Genomic DNA, 24,348 nt, shown 5'->3' on the forward strand with positions numbered 1-24,348 from the left:
ATGTACAAATCATGTAATATCATGATATTTACTACACATTACTATATATATATCCACAGTTTTATTAAATTGTGTTTTAGTGGTTATTAAATAAATTAGTCAAGTGAAATATGAGAAAATTAAACCTAATACACACTGAGTAATATACAGTATATGATTGTTTTCTTCTGGCTGAAAATTAAACGTTTCTTTGCCCTGTTCCTCAAAATAAACTGAAGTATGTTTCATGTACACTGGATGTTTCTGTAGTTTTGTGTGTATATCACAAGTTTTTATGTGTCAGCTGTTACATTCACTAAATATTTAAAAACATTGCATTGTGATTAATCTATGATCAGTATTATTTATATGATGGTGAATAAGACAGATGAAGCTGAGACAGTGAGTACTGAGCGCTGTAACTGTTGTAACTGTCATTGTGTTGTTCATGTGAAAAAGTGCAGCTAACGGTGAGGAGGCTGCAGAGCAGAAACCCACACAGCCCGTCTGCTGCAGGAAAGGAAGTGCTGGTTGGCTCTCAACAGTTTTTTATGAGTCCTAATAACCACTGAGAACAGATTCATATCTGCTGCTGTACACACTCATCAACTCCTCTCCCTCTCTGGACTGCTTTGTCTTTTCTCTTGTTGTCTGGAAGCCTTTTTTCCACTGAGCCCTCCACCCACACAAAGTTGAACTGAGCCCAGAGACCAACAGTGACCCCCCATCTGGAGCTCACGTCCATGAATATAATGAAGTACTACCTGTATTAGTATTTATTTTCCTTTAGCTCTATTCATTCAGAATATCAGACAAACAGCTGCGTCTTTATTTTATGTTTTTTGTAAAAGTTTTATCCATGTCAGGCTTTATGTTTCATCTCCTCACAGATTAAACCATCTTTGTTTAATTGTGTCCATTTCATTCCTGCTCAGTCAGTCAGCATTCTTTGGGGGAAACTTTGGGCTGTTTTTTATTTATTTGGTGGATTTTTCTTGCTGCTGTTCAGACGCCCCTCCATCACAAAATCTCCCTGTAGAGTCAAAGTGACAGAGACTTTGTGAGCAGCCTCACTGATCACAAATCATCTGCTGTCATAAACATGATCTTTACATCATTCACTCGTCTCTCCTGATTGAAATCTGCTTTAAATGGAATAACAGCGTCAAACCAAAGCAGACAAATGTCAGTGTGTTCCTTTAAGAAGCTGAAGGAACAGTTATGATACATTTCATATTATCTGAAGGGATGTTTGTTCTGTTCTGTGTGTTCTAACTCTGAACACTTGGATCATTTTCACCATGAAACACTGTTGGAAGAATGACAACATGTTGCAGCTGTCTCAGCAGACAACACATGTGTGACATTACATGTGTCTTTACGCTGTTAGATCGCTGTCACACCAATAAATCAGCTCTTCCACCACGGCTGTGTGACACATTTCAAACTAAAGCTGATCACATGCTGGATTTCTGTGTTTGCTGCTGGTGCTGACATTAAACATCACAGAGAAACACCACCACCCTGTGGTCAGTCACGGGAAGTGCAGGGACATCCACGTGATGCTGATGACGGTCGCCATGACGACACCATGACGCTCCGCCCTCTTATTTTACTGGCGACAAACCCACAGTGACATCTAGTGGATAAAAAACACACAGCAGTAAATGAGGAGTATTACTGGCATTATTGTTGGTACTACTTCTAAAAATACTTCAAATACTTTTTCTACTGCAACTACATTATGAACTATATTATTACTATATTATTCTGCTGCTGCCTGTTACAGTAGATGGTGTCATATTACTCTGACATGTACTATACTAACTATAACTATAGAAGTCTAACTAATCACAGCACTGTGTCACTTCACTTGAGACAGTACTGCAGTATTAGTTGAAGTACATCTCTGCTGGTGGGTACTGTGTGTATTTGTACTGCTTGCCTTGTAAGTTGGAGTTGAATTGCTCTTCTATAGTTTCTATTTTGATTTGTCTTCTTATTGGACACTTTTGACAGACAGAGACAAATGATGTGGTCCTGCTGATAGTTTCATCACATCAGAAAACACTTCTATGTGTCGTTTTAAAGCTCACTTACAAACCACACATTGTCTCTTTTCATTGGGACCACTTTTTGGACCCGACCTCTGCCTGAATACCACCTGTTTCACATCCCAGGAGGGTTTTTACAGGCAGAAGCACAGCTGTGGTGGCTTCACCAGTGTCTCCCATTGTGGCTGACCTCTACATGGAGGAAGTAGAGAGCAGAGCCCTGAGCTCCTTCCAGGGAACAGAACCAGAACCACTGCTTCACATATGAGGAGCACAGCTGGATTTCAACTCTTCTGAAGCCTCCGCTGGCTTCGTCTTTACAAACTGACCCTCTGAACTTTATCTGACGTTCTGCTGGAGATCCCAAAGTTTACAACAACACCAAATGTGTCAGGCTGGATTTTGGGGAAATGTGTGTAAAATGATGCAGCAGACATGTTGAAATGTTCCATTTGATGGAGTCTTGGCTTTGAATCTTTCCCTCAGTGAAACATCCTGTAGCTTTAATGAAGAGACTGAACAACAGGAGACACAATAAAGATGTGACACTGTGTGTGGAAAAGGTTTGATGTGTCATAGAAATGAAATGATTCAGTGAAATGACAGAAATGTAAGGGGACGTTTAAGGCTTCAAATCACAGTGGAGGAGTTTTGTGGATTTGTCCTTTTGTCTTTTCATCACAGCTGTTCAACAACAGATAACAGTCTGTGCTACTAAATTCACCACCAACCTGAATGTGTTGCTGCTCACATGAATGTGGGTTTCTATTTCTATCACACGGCAGCTTCAGCCGAGCCGTCGATCGGCGGCGGCGGCCTTATCTGTGAGCCGCAGGGGCTGATGGGAGCTCTGAGGACCTGTTAGAAACCACGTGGCCCTCGTCTGATCTGGCAGCTCGTCCTGGTTTGGCCTCAGCTGCGTCAGAGCGCCACTTCTCCCCAGGTTCACCAGAGGAAACACCACTGCACAAAATGCTTTTCCTCCCAGCTGCTGCTCTGTGCTGTCTGTGTTCAGGTGAGTGTTTCCAGCCAATCAGGAGCCAACAAAGTCCACCTGGAACAAACACTGTCACACTGACCTTCATCTATCTGTCTGCTTCTCTACAGCGCTGGTTGCCATGGCAGCACAGCTGATTCAGGAGGATTTAACATTGACCAGGAGAGTTGATGGAGACGTCTCCTTCAGCTGTCGAACTGACCAGTGTGACAGCAGCTATGTAGTCTGGTACCAGAAGAAAGACACAGAAACATTCACAAGGATTCTGTATCTGTTCAGGGATAGTGATGACACTTATAAAGAGTTCAATCATCCTCAGGAAGATGATTTCTCAGCTGTGTATAATCAGAATGTCTGTGAGTTGAAGATCCAGAAAGTTAAACTCCTTCATTCAGCCACCTACTACTGCTCCTGTTATAAATATGATGCCCACAGTGAGAAATGATGCGAGCAGCCTGAACAAAAACCAACAGATGAACAGACGTCAAACAGTGTTTGTGACAGGAAGAGAGCAGTAAACCACAGCCCAGGTTCACATGTTTCACCTCCATCTCAGCCACAGTCACAAACACACTGAACTGAGGGATTTATTTCATATTCTATTTATTTATATTTTCATCAGATATTCCAGCAGGTTTATTGTTGTTTCACACAGAGAGGAAAAAGGAGACAAACACAAACACAATGAGAAAATAAAGAGGAAAATAATTCAATGAAAAACTCAAACATAATCCAGATGAATCAGTAAAACAACAAATATACTTCAGAATATTTCAATAAAATGATAACAAACATCATCAAATATTTACAGCCCAACGTCCTGCTGCTGAATAAAGTCCATCCGTCCCTCACAACACTAATGTGCTCTGAATGAAAACACTTCCAGCAGCACTTGTTGTTTAACACCTTTCAGCACATTTCACCACATCATTTCTCTTTAGGACATTTTAAAAGACAAATCTTGGACACATGGAAAGTAAGTAAGTTTTTATTTATATCAAACTTTCGTCAAAACAAAGTTTGCAAAGTGCTGAACAGGGTACAGTAAACATAAAACATAATTAAAAACAAACATAAAAGTAAAGAAAATAAAATAGAGATAAAATTAAATAAACATACATGTACAGATATGTGCAAAGAATAATTACAGTTCTATTGTAGGGAATGCAAGATGATAGAGATGTTTTGAGAAGTTTTTTGAAAACATTTAGTGATTCAGCTGCTCTGACAGAAGAGGGTAGACTGTTCCAGAGGGATGAGGCCCTGACGGCAGAAGCACAGTCACCCTTAGATTTGAGGAAGCAGCGGGGTACAGATAGGAGGCCTAGGTCAGAAGATCTGAGTGGTCTAGAGGTGGAGTAAGGGTGTAAGAGGTCAGAAATGTAGGGAGGGGCGAGACCATGAAGGGCCTTGTATGTGAGGAGTCGTGTCTTGAAGTCTATCCTGTATTTTACTGGGAGCCAATGAAGGGATGCAAGAATTGGTGTGATGTGGGATCTGTGATTGGTTTTGGTTAGAAGTCTGGCTGCAGCGTTTTGTACGAGCTGCAGGCGAGACAGGGCTGCACGGTTGAGACAGGTGAAGAGAGCATTACAGGAGTCAAGGTGAGAGAAAATCAGGGTGTGGATTAGAAGTTCAAGATGGCTGGTTGTTAGCATCACTTTGATTTTTGAGACGTTCCGGAGTTAGAAAAAGCATGATTTTACAAGTTTGTTCATGTGTGAGTCAAAGTGCAAATTGTGGTCAAAGATTACACCCTGGTTTCTGGAGGAGGGTTTGAGATTGGCAGCTAGAGGGCCGACCGAGGGATTCAGTTCAGAGATGAGTTTAAATCCAATGGCCTCAAAAAACACGGGCCACTAAAATGTGTTTGGTGTTTAGATTTGATCAGCATCACATGTTCAACTAGTTCGCTAACATACGCAGTGATGCAGAGTGCAAAGGTCAGAGTGTGAGCAGACAGACAGGTACGTATGTAGACAGACAGGTAGCCTGTCCAGTCATTTCATACAGGTCAAATAAAACCATTGGACGGCTTATTAGAGGCCTGCAGCAGCCACAGATACTGGATTTATTTTATGTTATTTGTCAGAGTGTTTGATTTATTGATTGCTGTCGGGATGTTCACAGATTTTCTATAAATAAAACAAAATATGCTTCTAGAATAACTGACCGACCCGAGTTTGAACAGAAAGCATTCAGAATCCTGTCAGACTGACAGAATGGCAGGATTCAGAGGAACAATGGTCCAGAGAGAGTCAGAGAAAACTTCTTCATCAGAGCTCCAGAAGATCATTTGTAACCTGCGTTATAGCAACAATATTTAGACATTTGTATTTTGTGTGATTTCCCAACACAACTGTGTAAATACAAATTCCAGGTTTCTGTAACAATTTGTCAGATGTAATGAAATGTTACATTTTAACTACAAATTAAACTCTCAGGACATTTTTTGTCGTGTGGCTCTGTGCTTCTATAAATACAGAGTCAGATTGCAGCGCTAAGTCAGTTTCTATCAGTCGGTCGGTCGGTTTCTATTTCTATCACACGGCAGCTTCAGCCGAGCCGTCCATCGGCAGCGGCGGCCTTATCTGTGAGCCGCAGGGGCTGATGGGAGCTCTGAGGACCTGTTAGAAACCACGTGTCCCTCGTCTGATCTGGCAGCTCGTCCTGGTTTGGCCTCAGCTGCGTCAGAGCGCCACTTCTCCCCAGGTTCACCAGAGGAAACACCACTGCACAAAATGCTTTTCCTCCCAGCTGCTGCTCTGTGCTGTCTGTGTTCAGGTGAGTGTTTCCAGCCAATCAGGAGCCAACAAAGTCCACCTGGAACAAACACTGTCACACTGACCTTCATCTATCTGTCTGCTTCTCTACAGCGCTGGTTGCCATGGCAGCACAGCTGATTCAGGAGGATTTAACATTGACCAGGAAAGTTGGTAAACATGTCTCCTTCAGCTGTCGAGGAACTGACCAGTGTTCCAGCAGCTATGTAGTCTGGTACCAGAAGAAAGACACAGAAACATTCAGAGTGATTCTTGATATTAACAGGAATAATGGTGATTTAGATTACAGGTACAATCATCCTCAGAAAAATGATTTCTCAGCTGTGAATATTCAGAACGGCTGTGAGTTGAAGATCCAGAAAGTTAAACTCCTTCATTCAGCCACCTACTACTGCTCCTGTTGGAAGGTTGGTCCCCACAGTGAGAAATGATGCGAGCAGCCTGAACAAAAACCAACAGATGAACAGACGTCAAACAGTGTTTGTGACAGGAAGAGAGCAGTAAACCACAGCCCAGGTTCACATGTTTCACCTCCATCTCAGCCACAGTCACAAACACACTGAACTGAGGGATTTATTTCATATTCTATTTATTTATATTTTGATCAGATATTCCAGCAGGTTTATTGTCGTTTCACACAGAGAGGAAAAAGGAGACAAACACAAACACAATGAGAAAATAAAGAGGAAAATAATTCAATTATAAACTCAAACATAATCCAGATGAATCAGTAAAACAACAAACATACTTCAGAATATTTCAATAAAATGATATCAAACATCATCAAATATTTACAGCCCAACGTCCTGCTGCTGAATAAAGTCCATCCGTCCCTCACAACACTAATGTGCTCTGAATGAAAACACTTCCAGCAGCACTTGTTGTTTAACACCTTTCAGCACATTTCACCACATCATTTCACTTCAGGACATTTTAAAAGACAAATCTTGGACACATGGTAAGTAAGTAAGTTTTTATTTATATCGCACTTTTGTCAAAACAAAGTTTGCAAATTGCTGAACAGGGTACAGTAAACATAAAATATAAATGATAATATAATTAAACAAACATAAAAGTAAGAAAATACAATAGAAAAGATAAATTAAAATAAACGTATATGTACAGATATGTGCAAAGAATAATTACAGTTCTATTGTAGGGAATGCAGGATGATAGAGATGATTTGAGAAGTTTTTTGAAAACATTTAGTGATTCAGCTGCTCTGACAGAAGAGGGTAGACTGTTCCAGAGGGATGAGGCCCTGACAGCAGAAGCACAGTCACCCTTAGATTTGAGGAAGCAGCGGGGTACAGATAGGAGGCCTAGGTCAGAAGATCTGAGTGGTCTAGAGGTGGAGTAAGGGTGTAAGAGTTCAGAAATGTAGGGAGGGGTAAGACCATGAAGGGCCTTGTATGTGAGGAGTCGTGTCTTGAAGTCTATCCTGTATTTTACTGGGAGCCGATGAAGGGATGCAAGAATTGGTGTGATGTGGGATCTGTGATTGGTTTTGGTTAGAAGTCTGGCTGCAGCGTTTTGTACGAGCTGCAGGCGAGACAGGGCTGCACGGCTGAGACAGGTGAAGAGAGCATTACAGGAGTCAAGGTGAGAGAAAATCAGGTGTGGATTAGAAGTTCAAGATGGCTGGTTGTTAGCATCACTTTGATTTTTGAGACGTTCCGGAGTTAGAAAAAGCATGATTTTACAAGTTTGTTCATGTGTGAGTCAAAGTGTAAATTGTGGTCAAAGATTACACCCTGGTTTCTGGAGGAGGGTTTGAGATTGGCAGCTAGAGGGCCGATCGAGGGATTCAGTTCAGGGATGAGTTTAAATCCAAAGGCCTCAAAAAACACGGGCCACTAAAATGTGTTTGGTGTTTAGATTTGATCAGCATCACATGTTCCACTAGCTCACTAACAGCTTTAGCAAAACATCACCTGCCCTGTGAGGGACTCCGGTCATACACAGTGATGCAGAGTGCAAAGGTCAGAGTGTGAGCAGACAGACAGGTACGTATGTAGACAGACAGGTAGCCTGTACAATCATTTCATACAGGTCAAATAAAACCATTGGACAGCTTATTAGAGGCCTGCAGCAGCCACAGATACTGGATTTATTTTCTGTTATTTGTCAGAGAGTTTCATTTATTGATTGCTGTCGGGATGTTCACAGATTTTCTATAAATAAAACAAAAAATGCTTCTAGAATAACTGACCGACCCGAGTTTGAACAGAAAGCATTCAGAATCCTGTCAGACTGACAGAATGGCAGGATTCAGAGGAACAATGGTCCAGAGAGAGTCAGAGAAAACTTCTTCATCAGAGCTCCAGAAGATCATTTATAACCTGCGTTATAGCAACAATATTTACACATTTGTATTTTGTGTGATTTGCCAACACAACTGTGTAAATACAAATTCCAGGTTTCTGTAACAATTTGTCAGATGTAATGAAACGTTACATTTTAACTACAAACTAAACTCTCAGGACTTTTTTTGTCATGTGTCTCTGTGCTTCTATAAATACAGAGTCAGATTGCAGCGCTAAGTCAGTTTCTATCAGTCGGTCGGTTTCCATTTCTATCACACGGCAGCTTCAGCCGAGCCGTCGATCGGCAGCGGCGGCCTTATCTGTGAGCCGCAGGGGCTGATGGGAGCTCTGAGGACCTGTTAGAAACCACGTGGCCCTCGTCTGATCTGGCAGCTCGTCCTGGTTTGGCCTCAGCTGCGTCAGAGCGCCACTTCTCCCCAGGTTCACCAGAGGAAACACCACTGCACAAAATGCTTTTCCTCCCAGCTGCTGCTCTGTGCTGTCTGTGTTCAGGTGAGTGTTTCCAGCCAATCAGGAGCCAACAAAGTCCACCTGGAACAAACACTGTCACACTGACCTTCATCTATCTGTCTGCTTCTCTACAGCGCTGGTTGCCATGGCAGCACAGCTGATTCAGGAGGATTTAACATTGACCAGGAGAGTTGATGGAGACATCTCCTTCAGCTGTCGAGGAACTGACCAGTGTTCCAGCAGCTATGTATACTGGTATCAGAAGAAAGACACAGAAACATTCACAAGAATTCTGTACCATGACAAGACCAGTTGTAGAATAGGTTACAGGTATGATCATCCTCAGAAAAATGATTTCTCAGTCATGAAAAATCAGAACGTCTGTAAGTTGAAGATCCAGAACGTTAAACTCCTTCATTCAGCCACCTACTACTGCTCCTGTTATAAATATGAAGCCCACAGTGAGAAATGATGCGAGCAGCCTGAACAAAAACCAACAGATGAACAGACGTCAAACAGTGTTTGTGACAGGAAGAGAGCAGTAAACCACAGCCCAGGTTCACATGTTTCACCTCCATCTCAGCCACAGTCACAAACACACTGAACTGAGGGATTTATTTCATATTCTATTTATTTATATTTTCATCAGATATTCCAGCAGGTTTATTGTTGTTTGGACAATAATAAACCAAGTCTGGAGATGTTTCGGAGGTGGAAGGAGGCAGGCCGGGTGATGTTTTTAATTTAAGGTGCAAATGAGGGTGGATCTGGAGCCGATGAGCAGGGCCTCAGATTTATTGCCGCTAAGCTTCAGGAAGTTCCTGCCCATCTGGCTCCGGATGTCTGGAGAGTCGGAGAGTTGGAGATGTAGACCTGTGTGTCATCGGCATAGTAGTGAAAGTGGATCCCATGATGGAGGAGGAGGTAGATGATGAAGAGGAGTGGACCCATGACCGACCCCTGGAGGACACCCAGTGAAACACCCAAACATCCAGACTTGTGGTCCCTTATTCGCACGATGTGCTGGCGGTCAGTGAGGTAAGATAAACCAGCAAAGTGCAGCACCAGTGATCCCGATGCCAGCCAGGCGGTCCAGGAGTAGTGTGTGGGAGATAGTGTTGAATGCTGCGCTGAGGTTGAGGAGGATGAAAGTGGTAAGAAATCCGGAGTCAGCTGCACAGGAAACCGGATGGAAAGGTTCATGGAGGTTGTTTGTGTCAAGGTGGGACTGTAGTTGTGCAGCAACCACCCTTTCAAGAGTTTTGGAGATGAAGGGGAGTTTGGAGATGGGCCAGTAAAGGTTAAGGTCAGTTGGGTCAGCACCAGGTTTTTTCAGGAAAGGTGTGATAGCAGCCAGTTTGAGAGTGGGGGATACAGTGCCAGTGGTGAGGGAGGAGTTAATTATGTTGGTGATCATGGGAGAAGTGGATGGCAGACAGGCTTTGACGAGGGAGGTGGGAAGAGGATCAAGCAGGTCGTGGTTTTGGCTTTGCGGATGAGTTCAGAGATGGTGTGTTCTGATACTGGGGTGAAGTCAAAGAGGGAGCTGATGAGAGGTTGGCCGGTGGTGATCATCTAGGTTGGATCGTTTGAAGAGGTGCAGGATGAGGCCAGTTGTTGGTGAATGGTATTGATTTTAGAGCTGAAGAACGGTGGATATGTCTGATGGGAGGGTTTTAGGAGTCTGGATTAGGTGGCTGACCGTTGTGAAGAGGACTCTGTTGTTACCTGCGGTGTTGATGAGGTTGAAGCATTATGAAGATTTGGCAGTAATAAGGACGTTCTTGTAGTGATTAAGATGGTTCGAGTACATTTGGTTCTGTGAATCCGTGGCTTTGAGCTGGCGTAGGTCAGGGGTGAACCAGGGGGCAGTGTGACTAAATGAGACTGAGCAGGTTTACAGAGGAGCCAGAGTCTTGAGGGCCGAGGAGAGATAGTTATTATAGCGATTCACCAGGTCAGCAGGGAGGATGCTGTGGGAGGGCTGGGGTAGGAGCTGATCAGGATGGAGAGATCTGTGGTGTTGATATGACTGATATTTCTGAAGGAGATGGTCTGTTGTTATTTGACTTTGTGAAGTTGGGTGTGAATGTCAAAAAGTACAGCTTTGTGGTCACAAATGAGGAAATCTGTGATGTCAAAATTGGTTGGAGTGATGTCAGTGCAGCAGATAAAGTCCAGTATGTGGTCTTTGTTATGAGATGGGAGGTTGACATGTTGTGTGATACCGAGAAGTTGTTGGCAAAGATACTGGATGGATTGTCAATGTGGATGTTGAAATCGACGAGGAGGATAACAGTGGGGGTCATGACACATATAGATGTTAGTAGTGATGAGAATTCATTGAGGAAAGCAGCATCATGAAGCATCATCTTCATTATTATAATTTTCTTCATAAATGACTAAACTCTACAAGCTTTTACAACAGTGTGTCCTGTTTCTGAACACCTCATCAAATCAGCTGCAGCATCAAACCATGTCTGTCCCTTTAGGGAGATTTCAGTCTGGTTGAAAATGGTCCAGACGCTCTGATCAACTTCCAGTCTGAAGCTTTTAGTCACAGCAGTTCAGCCTCTGTGGTGTCATGATTTCCAACCTGGAATGTTTTTCTTCTGACTTTGTTACAGATTTCATTTGCTTCATTGGCTCTAATTGTGGAAACAACATGACCACTACATAGAAGATGTGTTGAATGTTCTTGCAGAGATGGTTTCAACAACACGTTGACAGAGGTTTCCACTAAAATATTGCTCTACAGTCAGAGGCTCATTTCTCTGATCATTCTGACACCACGGTCAAGTCAACATGGCTAACGTTACCATAACTCAGAGGAGGAAATCCATCATGTTGTTCAGGGAGATACAGCTCAGTCATCATAGTTATCAGGATGAACTGACAATTAAACAATCAGAAACACCAGAACAAGTTTAACCATCAGGAAGTTTCTACTGAGGGAGGGAAGTCGTATCACCTTGAATCTTTGCAGTAACGTGGTCAGTGTTCTCCTCTTTTATCTGATGTTCCTGGATTAATACTAAAGCTGCATTAATGTGTTTGTGATATTTTACTGCAGGTTGAGCGCATTTTAACTACTTTATGCACTGTTGGATAGTTTAATCTACAGCAATGCAACTTCTTCTATAAGAGTTTATTCAGCTGAAGAAGGAGGAGAATTTAGTCAACACATAAAGGAACACTTCATCCTTCAGTTTATCACAAATGTTCAACATCAACACATCTGGAGATTCATGGTTTTCACTGGACAGGAAGGCGATGAAAAACTGTCATCTGAAAAGTTAAAATTAACTAAAGCTGTCAGACAAATGTAGTGGAGTAAAAAGTCAAATATTTACCTCTGGGTAGAAGCATAAAGTAGCATCAAATGGAAATATTCCAGTAACAGGTGGACAGAGGATGCTGTCAGCACAGCCCTTACACACCTGGATCAGCCCAACATGTATGTAAGAACACTGTTTGTGGACTTCAGCTCAGAATTCAACACGGTCATTCCCCTCAAACTGAGCAACCTGGGCTTAGACAGTTCACTGTGCACATGGATACTGGACTTTGTTAGCAACAGACCACAAAACATCAGGATGGGAGGCCGCACATCATCCACTGTCATCCTGAACACTGGCACACCACAGGGATGTGTCCTCATCCTCCTCCTCTACTCCCTCTTCACCCATGACTGCTCCCCCATCCACCCCACCAACACCATCGTCAGATTTGCTGATGACACGATCATAGTAGGACTGATAACAAATAACAATGAGTCAGTCTACAGGGAGGAGATTCAGCATCTAACAGAGTGGTGCTCAGACAATATCCTGGATTTAAACTCCCCAAAATCCAAGGAACTGATCATGCATTTCCGTAATTCCAAACACACAGAACTCTCTGCCCTCTACATACATGGGGAGGAGGTAGAGAGGGTAGAGAGCTGTAAGTTCCTTGGGGTTCACGTCTTGGCTGACCTCACCTGGACCACACACGTCTCTCATCAGGTGGTGAAGGCCCAACGGATACTTGACTTCCTCGGGAAACTAAAGCACGCTCACCTCCCTCAACACCTGCTGACCAACTTCTATCGGTCAGCGATAGAAAGCCTCCTGACCTGCTGCTGCACAGTGTGGTTCTCCAGCTGCACAGGACAGGAAGGACCTGCAGCGGGTGGTGAGGACAGTGGAGCTTGTCATCGGGACGACACTACCCCCTCTCAGAGACATTTACACTGGCCGACTCCAAAAGAAGCCCAGCTGTATTGTTAAGGACCCCACACACCCGGACATTAACTGTTCTCCCTCATCTCCTCTGGGAAGAGATATAGACTGGAGAACAGTTTCTTCCCAAAGGCAGTAGCCCCATTTAGATTGCTGTTTGGATGCAGAGATCCTGCGCCAATTCTCCGCCTCTGCCTCCGTGTGAATGTCTCGAAGGGGGCGAGGGGTAAAGTGATCTGCCTCTGGAGGTAGTATCAGAGGTGCAATATTTGCGAATAGAACCAGTGTCAATGGATGAGCCGGCTGCGCGTCTCGAGAGCGTGTCGATCAGACAGTCTGATAACTACACAGGTCCTTCATTCAACTAAATACAGAGAAATGTCCCACAAAGCAACTTTACATGGCCAAACAAAAGTAAAGTACTAACTGTAACTGTCGTTTAGCAGTTTATATGAGGAAAGAAATACCACAGCTGTACATGGAGAAGCGTCTGTCCTCCCGACTGTCCTACCGACTCCTCGTCACATTTCTGCCCGAAAAAACAGCATCTGTCACTGGCAAAAAACTTGTATTTTTTCATTCTTTTGTGATGAAAATAAATCATCGCAGTGGTCAGCCCTCCAGGCCGAGGCTTCAGTGAACTTTCCCCCAGAAAACAGCCTCCATCCCCGTGAGTGACAGAGTCAGACAGTGTCCACGTTACTGATGGAGATTATGTAATTATTTAATTTCGAGTGAAAAACGCAACTTTGACACTTTCCAGGGTGTTTGGTGGGCCGAGATCTCAATCACTACACATGATAACAGCATCCATATGATAATAAACTGCCAGATTACACTGACAGGGGGACACCTGGGAAACACCTTGAAAACACATAGACATCATCTCCATGACGTGTACCGTCACACCTCTTTAGGAGCCGCAGTGCCGGCTTTCTGTGTGAATTACTCAGTGTTTCGTCTCTAAACCGGTGCTGCTTGGCTCTGTGTTAATGACCAATGCCGGAGAATCAGCGAACTGCCGCTGCAGCATTAATGCGGCTTCTCTATGTGAAAGGGGCTTGTTAAATACTATATGTTGTTATATTTGATATTTGTCAAACTAAGAACTGCTATCCATGTTTCACTGTTTTTGAAACAATGACAGTGAACATCTACTATTCTTTTAAAGTAAATCAACTGAATTTAAACTGAACATTCCCAACACTGCATTAATATCTCCTCAACAGTTGAACTGTAAATAGTTTTATTAATTGCACATTATCAGGCCCAGTGCCACTGTCCTTTATTAGCTCCAACATGAGCTGGAGCTGCCACTGGAGCTGGTGGAGCTGTCAGAGTCAGGAAAACAAGAGGTTACAGAACCACAGCCACAGGAGACTGATTCAGCACAGGAACTGGAGACAGCTGCAGCTCAGCTCAGACAGGTTGCTGCAGAACAGGAACAGAGGACTGCTGCAAGGCAGAGCAGGAGGCCGGCATCTGGAGGTCTGGACGGGGATCAGGAAAGACCGCCGGTCCGGCTCTGGAGCCAGTCTGCTGACCTGCAGACAAGGAAGCAGGAACAGGTGTCGACTGGGCCGCCGACTGAGGACCAGGAACTGGTGGACCTGCTGGTGGAGCTAGATAACAAGTCAGAATCAACAAAGTCAATGAATGAAGTTCATCCTCTGGGGACCAAGAATGTCTGTAGAAAATGTCATGTCAGTCCATCCATCCATCCTTTGGTCCAGGTCCAATCCATGTGGACTAAAGTAGTGGAGCGACAGACATTAGCATCCACAGAGCAACACTGCTAGTGTGTCTAAAAAGACAATAAAAGAAGAGACAGTCATGTTGATATGAACATTAGAGAAACACATCATGGAGCTGAAACATGATCCTGCTTCATCATTTGGACTCGTTCACCTCAGCCGACACGTTCAACAGCACACAGGTTTTTGTATTACTCTTTCTCGCTGTGGGAGACTACTACTGGATCTTTGGCTCTGGAACTAAACTGGTTGTAACAGGTAAGAATAAAGCTTCATTTTCCTTCAGTTGTTTTACTGAACAAGTGTAAAATGTGTTTTTAATGAGTTTCTGCTGCTTCAGGCTTTACATCTTAGTTTGTTCATAATTAGTAGAGAATTCTTGCAGCCGTGCAGCTATTGTTCCATAAAAAGCTTCATAACTCCTGAAAAGATGTTTAAATCTCACTGCACAGCTGAAGTTCTTCTTTATTTCTGCAGGAGATCAAACTGATTCATAGAGAAAAAGTTTGATATTGATAATGTTACAAATATACAGTATTTGATCCTCTCAGTAATTCAGCACCATCTCTTGTTTTTATAAAACAACATCATATATGATATTAAACATAATTTCATATATGTCAGTAAATGTATTTGGAAAACATATCTTTAAATATGTTGTATAGGATCATTAATAATCAATTATTAAATGATGAAATGTATTTTATATGATGGTACATATGTCTTTTAGTGTGAAATATATTTATATATGAAGACAAACAGACACTGAATATGATATTACAATAAATGAAAAACATACAAGTTACACTTAAACATAAAACACATTATATTCAAGAATAAAAAAAAAAAATAAAAAAAATTGTACGATTTACAATGGCACATGAAAATGTGTATTTTTTATGTTTGACTTTTAAATAATTTTATATATGATTATAAATATATTCATTAGTAATTTCACATATAATTTAAACAAAAATAATAATTCCAAACCTAATTTAAAATGGTAAATTAATTAGCAGCATGTGACGGTAAATATTGTGTACGACATACTGTTTTTAACTGACATATTATATGATATCATATTATCTTATGTTATATTATATTATATTATGTTATATCATATTATATTATATTATGTTATATTATATTATGTTATATTATATTATCACATTTAAATTAACCACATGTGAAGTTCCTGTAAAGGATCAATGATTTATCACCTTTCTTCATATTATATTACAATCAGTTATTATTCATATTTAACATTTCTGAACATTTCATTGTAATTGTGGATGAATGCAATTTTTTTTTTTTTTAATAATTATGATGTTATTTATGAACTGATTTGTTTTTCTTTAGCCGCTGAACTAAAGTACATGATGGTAAATCTGTCATATGTAAGACATGTTGTCATAACTTTGAAAAGTATTCAATGTAAAAGTAAATAATAATTTATCATTAAATAGCTTCTAAATTTAGTAAAATAACATTTTCATAATTATATCATATATTATATCATTGAACCAACAAAGATTGACCTTCTTTTATATTATATTACATTTTTTCTTCACATCAGTCGTATGAAAACATGTATTTGTAATTTTATATCAAGTGTAAACATTTATGAAAATCATGAAATTCAAGATGCTTTTTTTACAAATATATATAATATGTGGTGGATATTGTAAACATTAAAATGTCAGCGCGTATTAAACTTGAGGGTAAATATGTCCTTTATTATAATCTGTCTTTTATCATGATACAGATGAAGATTTTCCATTGTATGAAAATATGATGTTATATTATTATTAGTAAGAGTCATAATAATGATGAATGTGCACATTGAAAGAAAGAAGTGCTGAACACATAATGTTGTTTGTCCCCATATAACATATGATGACATGACATGATGAGTGTGTTTGATGTGCAGGTGAATCCAGTCTATGTGTTGAACTTTGTGCTGTATTGATGAGTAGTTTAGTGATCAGAGTCCATGTAGTTTCCAGGATCACACTGAATGCAGTGCAGTGCTGGAAGCTGCTGTTGACTGTGTCAATGTGTGTCTGTGCTGCTTGTTGCTGCTGTCAAGCTTCAGATGAGAAGGTAGTGAAGCCCGTGGTGAGCGTGTACCCAGCAGCATCCAGAGCCCACCTGGAGGGGAGGAGCTCCCTGCTGTGTGTGGCCTCAGCCATGTTTCCTCCTCTGGTCCGCTTCTCCTGGATAAGACGAAAGGGGGATCAGGAGAAGCAGCTCCCTGCTAAAGGAGAGCAGCTGGAGCTCAGCGAGTCGGGATGTACCGCCACCATCTTGCCGCTTGATCGGGACGCTCTCGACACGTATAAATACCGCTGCTCCGTCCAGCACGAGGGGGGCACAGTGGAGGCCCAAACAGAACAAGGTAATGATTGTGTTGCGATGAAAAAAGAAAGAAAGAATCTTCTGACCTGGCCATGACTCTGACCTGCACTTGGGTTGCCGTGTCACGTGAGCACTGACTGTGCTGCACATTGAAAGTGGGGGACGGGTTACTGATGTGGATCTCAGGTCAGAGAGAGAGTGACAGGCCTGATAATAAAGCTTTGTTAGCTGCTGAGGATGTTTATGAATCATCTGAACGTCAAACCTGTTAACTTATCTGGTCAGCTGCTGCTGTTGCTGCTGTTCAGTGTTCCTCCTCATACCTAGACTGTTTCACATTGTGCTGAAATTCACTAACTAATAATTAGACACATTGCCGGGCATGTGTAACTATTTAATTGAAGTACAACCTCTTTTACTTTCCTAATGCATAATCACAAGTAGGTAATAATGTGTCATGTTGACCTGCTGCTGTAAGTAGTAGTGTGCAGGCTGCAGCAGTTGTTTGTCCTTCTCTGTCTGCTGCAGCTACATGTTTCTGTTGTACAGTAATAATCAGGCTAATTGACTCTATAACTGTCCAGATAACCTCAGGAAAGTGTTGCAGAAGCTGCTGGAGAAGAACCTTCTAATCTGCATCTACACCTGAAGCATCAGAGAATTATAAATAATGTCTCTGATACACTGCTGTGTTATTATTATTTTTACTGTTGTTGTTTTTTATTATCACTGAATGTCACAGTTAAACCTTGTTACTAATTAAAAACAGATCTTAGTCAGATTAAATGAAGCTTATTTGTACAGTGCCTACTTTATAAGAAGTAGAATGACACAACAGACTTCATGCAGTGGTGTAACAGTCTGGATGTACTGTATGTTTGAATACAGCTGCAGTTCAAACAACAAGCAGCAGCATCACATCCAGCGCACCACCTACCTCCATCGTAACGCAGCCTGCAGCAGGTGAGTTCTGTTAAATATCTTACTGTGGGCTTTGTCTCATTACATAAAACCGATGAAAGATTCACAGAATGTAAATAAATCTCTGTACGTAAGGGAAAATGAAGAAAACCAATATTAGAGGGCCGTGATGTTCAGGCCTCAGACGGCACGGCATTGAAAACAGATACAATTCTGTGGTGGAAATCATTATGTCTCTGATCTACTGCTATGATGTTATTATTATTATTATTATTATTATTATTATTGTTATTATTCTCATCATTATTATTATTATTATTATTATTTGTATTATTATTACTGAATGTCACAGTTAAACCTTGTTACTAATAAAAACAGGTCTTAGTCATATTAAATGAAGCTTATTTGTACAGTGCCTACTTTATATGAAGTAGAATGACACAACAGACTTCATGCAGTGGTGTAACAGTCTGGATGTACTGTATGTTTGAATACAGCTGCAGGTCAGACAACAAACAGCAACAGAACCACATCCAGCAAATTGCCCACCTCCACCGTAACGTGGCGTCAAACAGGTGAGTTCTTCACGTAGAAAGACAATCACTGACCAGAGCACCATTCTGAAGAAACGCTCCACTATAAATATTCCTATATGTAGAATGAATCTAATGATTGTGTGTGCCGTGAAAGGTGACATTTACTCTGTGTGTGTGTGTGTGTGTGTGTGTGTGTGTGTGTGTGTGTGTGTGTGTGTTTGTGTGTGTCAGTGTCCTTCCAGTCTCAGTGCAGGGTGAAGCTGCTCTGTGTGCTCTACACAGTGCTGATAGTGAAGAGTCTGGTGTACTGCTGTGGACTCTCTCTGCTGAGGATCCTCTGAAACAAGGGACCGTCCACCAACTGCTCACATGCTGACTGACTGTTTTCTGCTCGCCTTTTCTCACCATCAAATCTCATCAGTTCGTCTCATTGATCACTTTGATCAGCACTCACAAATGTCAATGTTCATGTTTTGTGGTTGGTTGTAAAATGTATCTTTTGATGCACAGGTTAGATTCAGTCATCCTACATATATAAATACATATATACACATATATATCTGCAGTGACTGAGTATAAATTCTGTGCTATAGTGTTATTTTCATCCTCTAGTTTATTTCCACTTTGAATTGTGACTTGTATAATAATAGAACATGAAGCTGAATCATTAGCTGTCTGCTAGATATTTGATTGTTTTTGTATTTTTCTCTTCTTGTCTTTCTTTTTAATACATTATGCAGAGTGTGGCAGCTTTGTTCAATTCTTTCAGTGTAACATTCTCAATAAAGTGAAAAATCACAGTGTGTGTTTTAGAAACAGTCTTGTTTTTATGGATTTCAGTTTGTCTTCAGAGCAAATCATCAGAAACAGAATCAACTTCATGGACCATGTATGTTGACGCCTACAAGTCATTTGACTCTGGTTGTAATTAGCTCTCAATATACTTTTACACAGCAGCAAGAACAAATGTAGAGGAAGATGTGAATATTAGCATACAGCTAAACAAGGACAACAAAGCTAAAGAAAGAGAAGCAAACAGAAACATATAGCTATTATATACAAGTCAGTAGGTGTGGCTGTGCCACCAGGTTCAGTGCTGAGCCCCTTTTATAATTGTGTCAGTGTGGATGTCAAACTCTACGCTGATGACACTGTTGTTTACACACATGAACAAACAGCAGAGCGAGCTGCTTTCAAGCTACAACTGCTATAAAATGATCACACAGCAGCTTCATCAGTCGCCTTCAGTTTGAATGATGGCTGTGTTTATTTCTTATCAGCCAATAAAATGTTATTTAACTCTCACAGCTTTTACACCAGAATCATTCAGTGTGTTTTCACAGCAGTTACACACCTTCACATGAGTGTTTTAGAGTTTGTAAGTCAGAGAAAAACAGCCGTGAAACTTAAAAACAGGCTTTATGCCACAATCACATGTCACATTTGGAGCTGTGTGAGCGAAGCACAGACAGCTGCACTGATACAATCTGAAGCTAGAAGCTGACTGACAGGAGATCAGTGGCTCAGTGGGGTTAACCAGGTGAACTGTTGGAAACTGACCACTGATTGAGACGGACACACGACTCTGACGGCTCTGACAGCAGCTCTCTGATCAGCTGGAACCTCATTATGAGACCTGAGGTGAACCAACATGGACGCTCCACTTCAGCTTCACTAAACAACAAGACGACTTGTTTGTCTCTGTGGTTTGTGTTTCTGTCTGAGTGGTTTGTGTTCTGTCGCTCTGATCGATGAGAACAGATGAACCACATGTTCCTGTAAATGTTCCAGTCGAGGAGTCGCTGCTGCAAATCCTCTCGTGGTCATTTAAACACTTTGAGGGAGAAAAGTTTGAATTTATCTGAAATTGTATTTTTTACAGGGACAATTTATGAGAGTATGGAAGATTTCAGAAACACCAACATTTAAAAATGGTTTATTTTCTTTCGCTGCAAAAACTCTTTAATGTGAGAAAATCTCTTATTATCAATCAAGATGTACAAATCATGTATTATCATCATAAAAATATGATAATTTACTGCACGTTATTATATATATATCCACAGTTTTATTAAATTTTGTTTTAGTGGTTATTAAATAAATTAATCGAGTAAAATATGAGAAAATGAACCCTTATGAACACTGAGTAATATGCAGTATATTATTTTTCTTCTTCTGGCTGAAAATTAAACATTTCTTTGCCCCGTACCTCAAAATAAACTGTAGTATATTTCATTTTCACTGGATGTTTCTGTAGTTTTGTATGTATATCACATGTTTTTATGTGTCAGCTGTTACTTTCACTAAATATTTAAAAACATTGCATCATGATTAATCTATTATCAGTGTTATTTATATGATTGTGTGTCTGTCTCCCAGGTGAATAAGACAGATGGAAGCTGAGACAGTGAGTACTGAGCGCTGTAACTGTTGTAACTGTCATTGTGTTGTTCATGTGAAAAAGTGCAGCTAACGGTGAGGAGGCTGCAGAGCAGAAACCCACACAGCCCGTCTGCTGCAGGAAAGGAAGTGCTGGTTGGCTCTCAACAGTTTTTTATGAGTCCTAATAACCACTGAGAACAGATTCATATCTGCTGCTGTACACACTCATCAACTCCTCTCCCTCTCTGGACCGCTTTGTCTTTTCTCTTGTTGTCTGGAAGCCTTTTTTCCACTGAGCCCTCCACCCACACAAAGTTGAACTGAGCCCAGAGACCAACAGTGACCCCCCACCTGGAGCTCACGTCCATGAATATAATGAAGTACTACCTGTATTAGTATTTATTTTCCTTTAGCTCTATTCATTCAGAATATCAGACAAACAGCTGGGTCTTTATTTAATGTTTTTTTTTCAGATGAATCTCCAGTGAAAGTTCAGTGAAGCTCATCATAGACTAACGAAAAAATTATATTTGTTCCTGTCTCCATTCATAGTTTAATGTCATTTTATCAAATAAGCTAACTTTTTTTCCATGTCAGGCTTTATGTTTCATGTCCTCACAGATTAAACACTGATCACATATCATCTGCTGTCATAAACATGATCTTTACTTCATTCACTCGTCTCTCCTGATTGAAATCTGCTTTAAATGGAATAACAGCGTCAAGCCAAAGCAGACAAATGTCAGTGTTTTCCTTTAAGAAGCTGAAGGAACAGTTATGATACATTTCATATTATCTGAAGGGATGTTTGTTCTGTTCTGTGTGTTCTAACTCTGATCACTTGGATCATTTTCACCATGAAACACTGTTGGAAGAATGACAACATGTTGCAGCTGTCTCAGCAGACAACACATGTGTGACATTACATGTGTCTTTACGCTGTTAGATCGCTGTCACACCAATAAATCAGCTCTTCCACCACGGCTGTGTGACACATTTCAAACTAAAGCTGATCACATGCTGGATTTCTGTGTTTGCTGCTGGTGCTGACATTAAACATCACAGAGAAACACCACCACCCTGTGGTCAGTCACGGGAAGTGCAGGGACATCCACGTGATGCTGATGACGGTCGCCATGACGACACCATGACGCGCCGCCCTCTTATTTTACTGGCGACAAACCCACAGTGACATCTAGTGGATAAAAAACACACAGCAGTAAATGAGGAGTATTACTGGCATTATTGTTGGTACTACTTCCAAAAATACTTCAAATACTTTTTCTACTGCAACTATATTATTACTATATTATTACTATATTATTCTGCTGCTGCCTGTTACAGTAGATGGTGTCATATTACTCTGACATGTACTATACTAACTATAACTATAGAAGTCTAACTAATCACAGCACTGTGTCACTTCACTTGAGACAGTACTGCAGTATTAGTTTGAAGTACATCTCTGCTGGTGGGTACTGTGTGTATTTGTACTGCTTGCCTTGTAAGTTGGAGTTGAATTGCTCTTCTATAGTTTCTATTTTGATTTGTCTTCTTATTGGACACTTTTGACAGACAGAGACAAATGATGTGGTCCTGCTGATAGTTTCATCACATCAGAAAACACTTCTATGTGTCGTTTTAAAGCTCACTTACAAACCACACATTGTCTCTTTTCATTGGGACCACTTTTTGGACCCGACCTCTGCCTGAATACCACCTGTTTCACATCCCAGGAGGGTTTTTACAGGCAGAAGCACAGCTGTGGTGGCTTCACCAGTGTCTCCCATTGTGGCTGACCTCTACATGGAGGAAGTAGAGAGCAGAGCCCTGAGCTCCTTCCAGGGAACAGAACCAGAACCACTGCTTCACATATGAGGAGCACAGCTGGATTTCAACTCTTCTGAAGCCTCCGCTGGCTTCGTCTTTACAAACTGACCCTCTGAACTTTATCTGACGTTCTGCTGGAGATCCCAAAGTTTACAACAATACAGAATGTGTCAGGCTGGATTTTGGGGAAATGTGTGTAAAATGATGCAGCAGACATGTTGAAATGTTCCATTTGATGGAGTCTTGGCTTTGAATCTTTCCCTCAGTGAAACATCCTGTAGCTTTAATGAAGAGACTGAACAACAGGAGACACAATAAAGATGTGACACTGTGTGTGGAAAAGGTTTGATGTGTCATATAAATGAAATGATTCAGTGAAATGACAGAAATGTAAGGGGACGTTTAAGGCTTCAAATCACAGTGGAGGAGTTTTGTGGATTTGTCCTTTTGTCTTTTCATCACAGCTGTTCAACAACAGATAACAGTCTGTGCTACTAAATTCACCACCACCTGAATGTGTTGCTGCTCACATGAATGTGGGTTTCTATTTCTATCACACGGCAGCTTCAGCCGAGCCGTCGATCGGCAGCGGCGGCCTTATCTGTGAGCCGCAGGGGCTGATGGGAGCTCTGAGGACCTGTTAGAAACCACGTGGCCCTCGTCTGATCTGGCAGCTCGTCCTGGTTTGGCCTCAGCTGCGTCAGAGCGCCACTTCTCCCCAGGTTCACCAGAGGAAACACCACTGCACAAAATGCTTTTCCTCCCAGCTGCTGCTCTGTGCTGTCTGTGTTCAGGTGAGTGTTTCCAGCCAATCAGGAGCCAACAAAGTCCACCTGGAACAAACACTGTCACACTGACCTTCATCTATCTGTCTGCTTCTCTACAGCGCTGGTTGCCATGGCAGCACAGCTGATTCAGGAGGATTTAACATTGACCAGGATAGTTGATCGAGACGTCTCCTTCAGCTGTCAAACTGACCAGTGTTCCAGCAGCTGGGTACTCTGGTACCAGAAGAAAGACACAGAAACATTCACAAGGATTCTGTATATTGACAGGGATAGTGGTAACATATATAACGGGTATAATCATCCTCAGAAAAATGATTTCTCAGCTGTGTATAATCAGAACGGCTGTGAGTTGAAAATCCAGAACGTTAAACTCCTTCATTCAGCCACCTACTACTGCTCCTGTTTGATCTCCACAGTGAGAAATGATGCGAGCAGCCTGAACAAAAACCAACAGATGAACAGACGTCAAACAGTGTTTGTGACAGGAAGAGAGCAGTAAACCACAGCCCAGGTTCACATGTTTCACCTCCATCTCAGCCACAGTCACAAACACACTGAACTGAGGGATTTATTTCATATTCTATTTATTTATATTTTGATCAGATATTCCAGCAGGTTTATTGTTGTTTCACACAGAGAGGAAAAAGGAGACAAACACAAACACAATGAGAAAATAAAGAGGAAAATAAAAAAACGGAAAACGTCGTGTTAGCGATATTCAGTACCGCTGCTAGCCATTTTGGTGCCCTAAACATAATTCCTTTATGATACCCTTTCCGGTGAAAAAAAAAATGTTTTTGCAACTTTAACTTTTTATTTCCAAACATATAACTCAATTCCAATTACACAATAGCAGTATCACAACACCTAAGAATAATAAAACGAAAAAGGAAAATCACCTTTGTAAACACAGAACAGGTGACACAGGTGTTTACACTGGCACCTGCTGATGGACTCTGAATGACA

At 41.4% G+C, this 24,348-nt stretch overlaps 1 gene segment (V, D, J or C); it reads left to right on the top strand.

The window, feature by feature from the left end:
• The first annotated feature begins 14,256 nt into the window (after positions 1-14,256).
• Positions 14,257-19,066, top strand: LOC115573303 (T-cell receptor gamma chain C region C7.5-like). The segment is given in 4 exon segments: positions 14,257-14,825; positions 16,657-16,965; positions 17,814-17,888; positions 18,614-19,066. Coding segments are annotated over 4 exon segments (630 nt in total).
• The last annotated feature ends 5,282 nt before the right edge of the window (positions 19,067-24,348 follow it).

The sequence above is a fragment of the Sparus aurata genome, chromosome 21 (genome assembly GCF_900880675.1).
Source record: "Sparus aurata chromosome 21, fSpaAur1.1, whole genome shotgun sequence".
Lineage (NCBI taxonomy): Eukaryota > Metazoa > Chordata > Actinopteri > Spariformes > Sparidae > Sparus > Sparus aurata.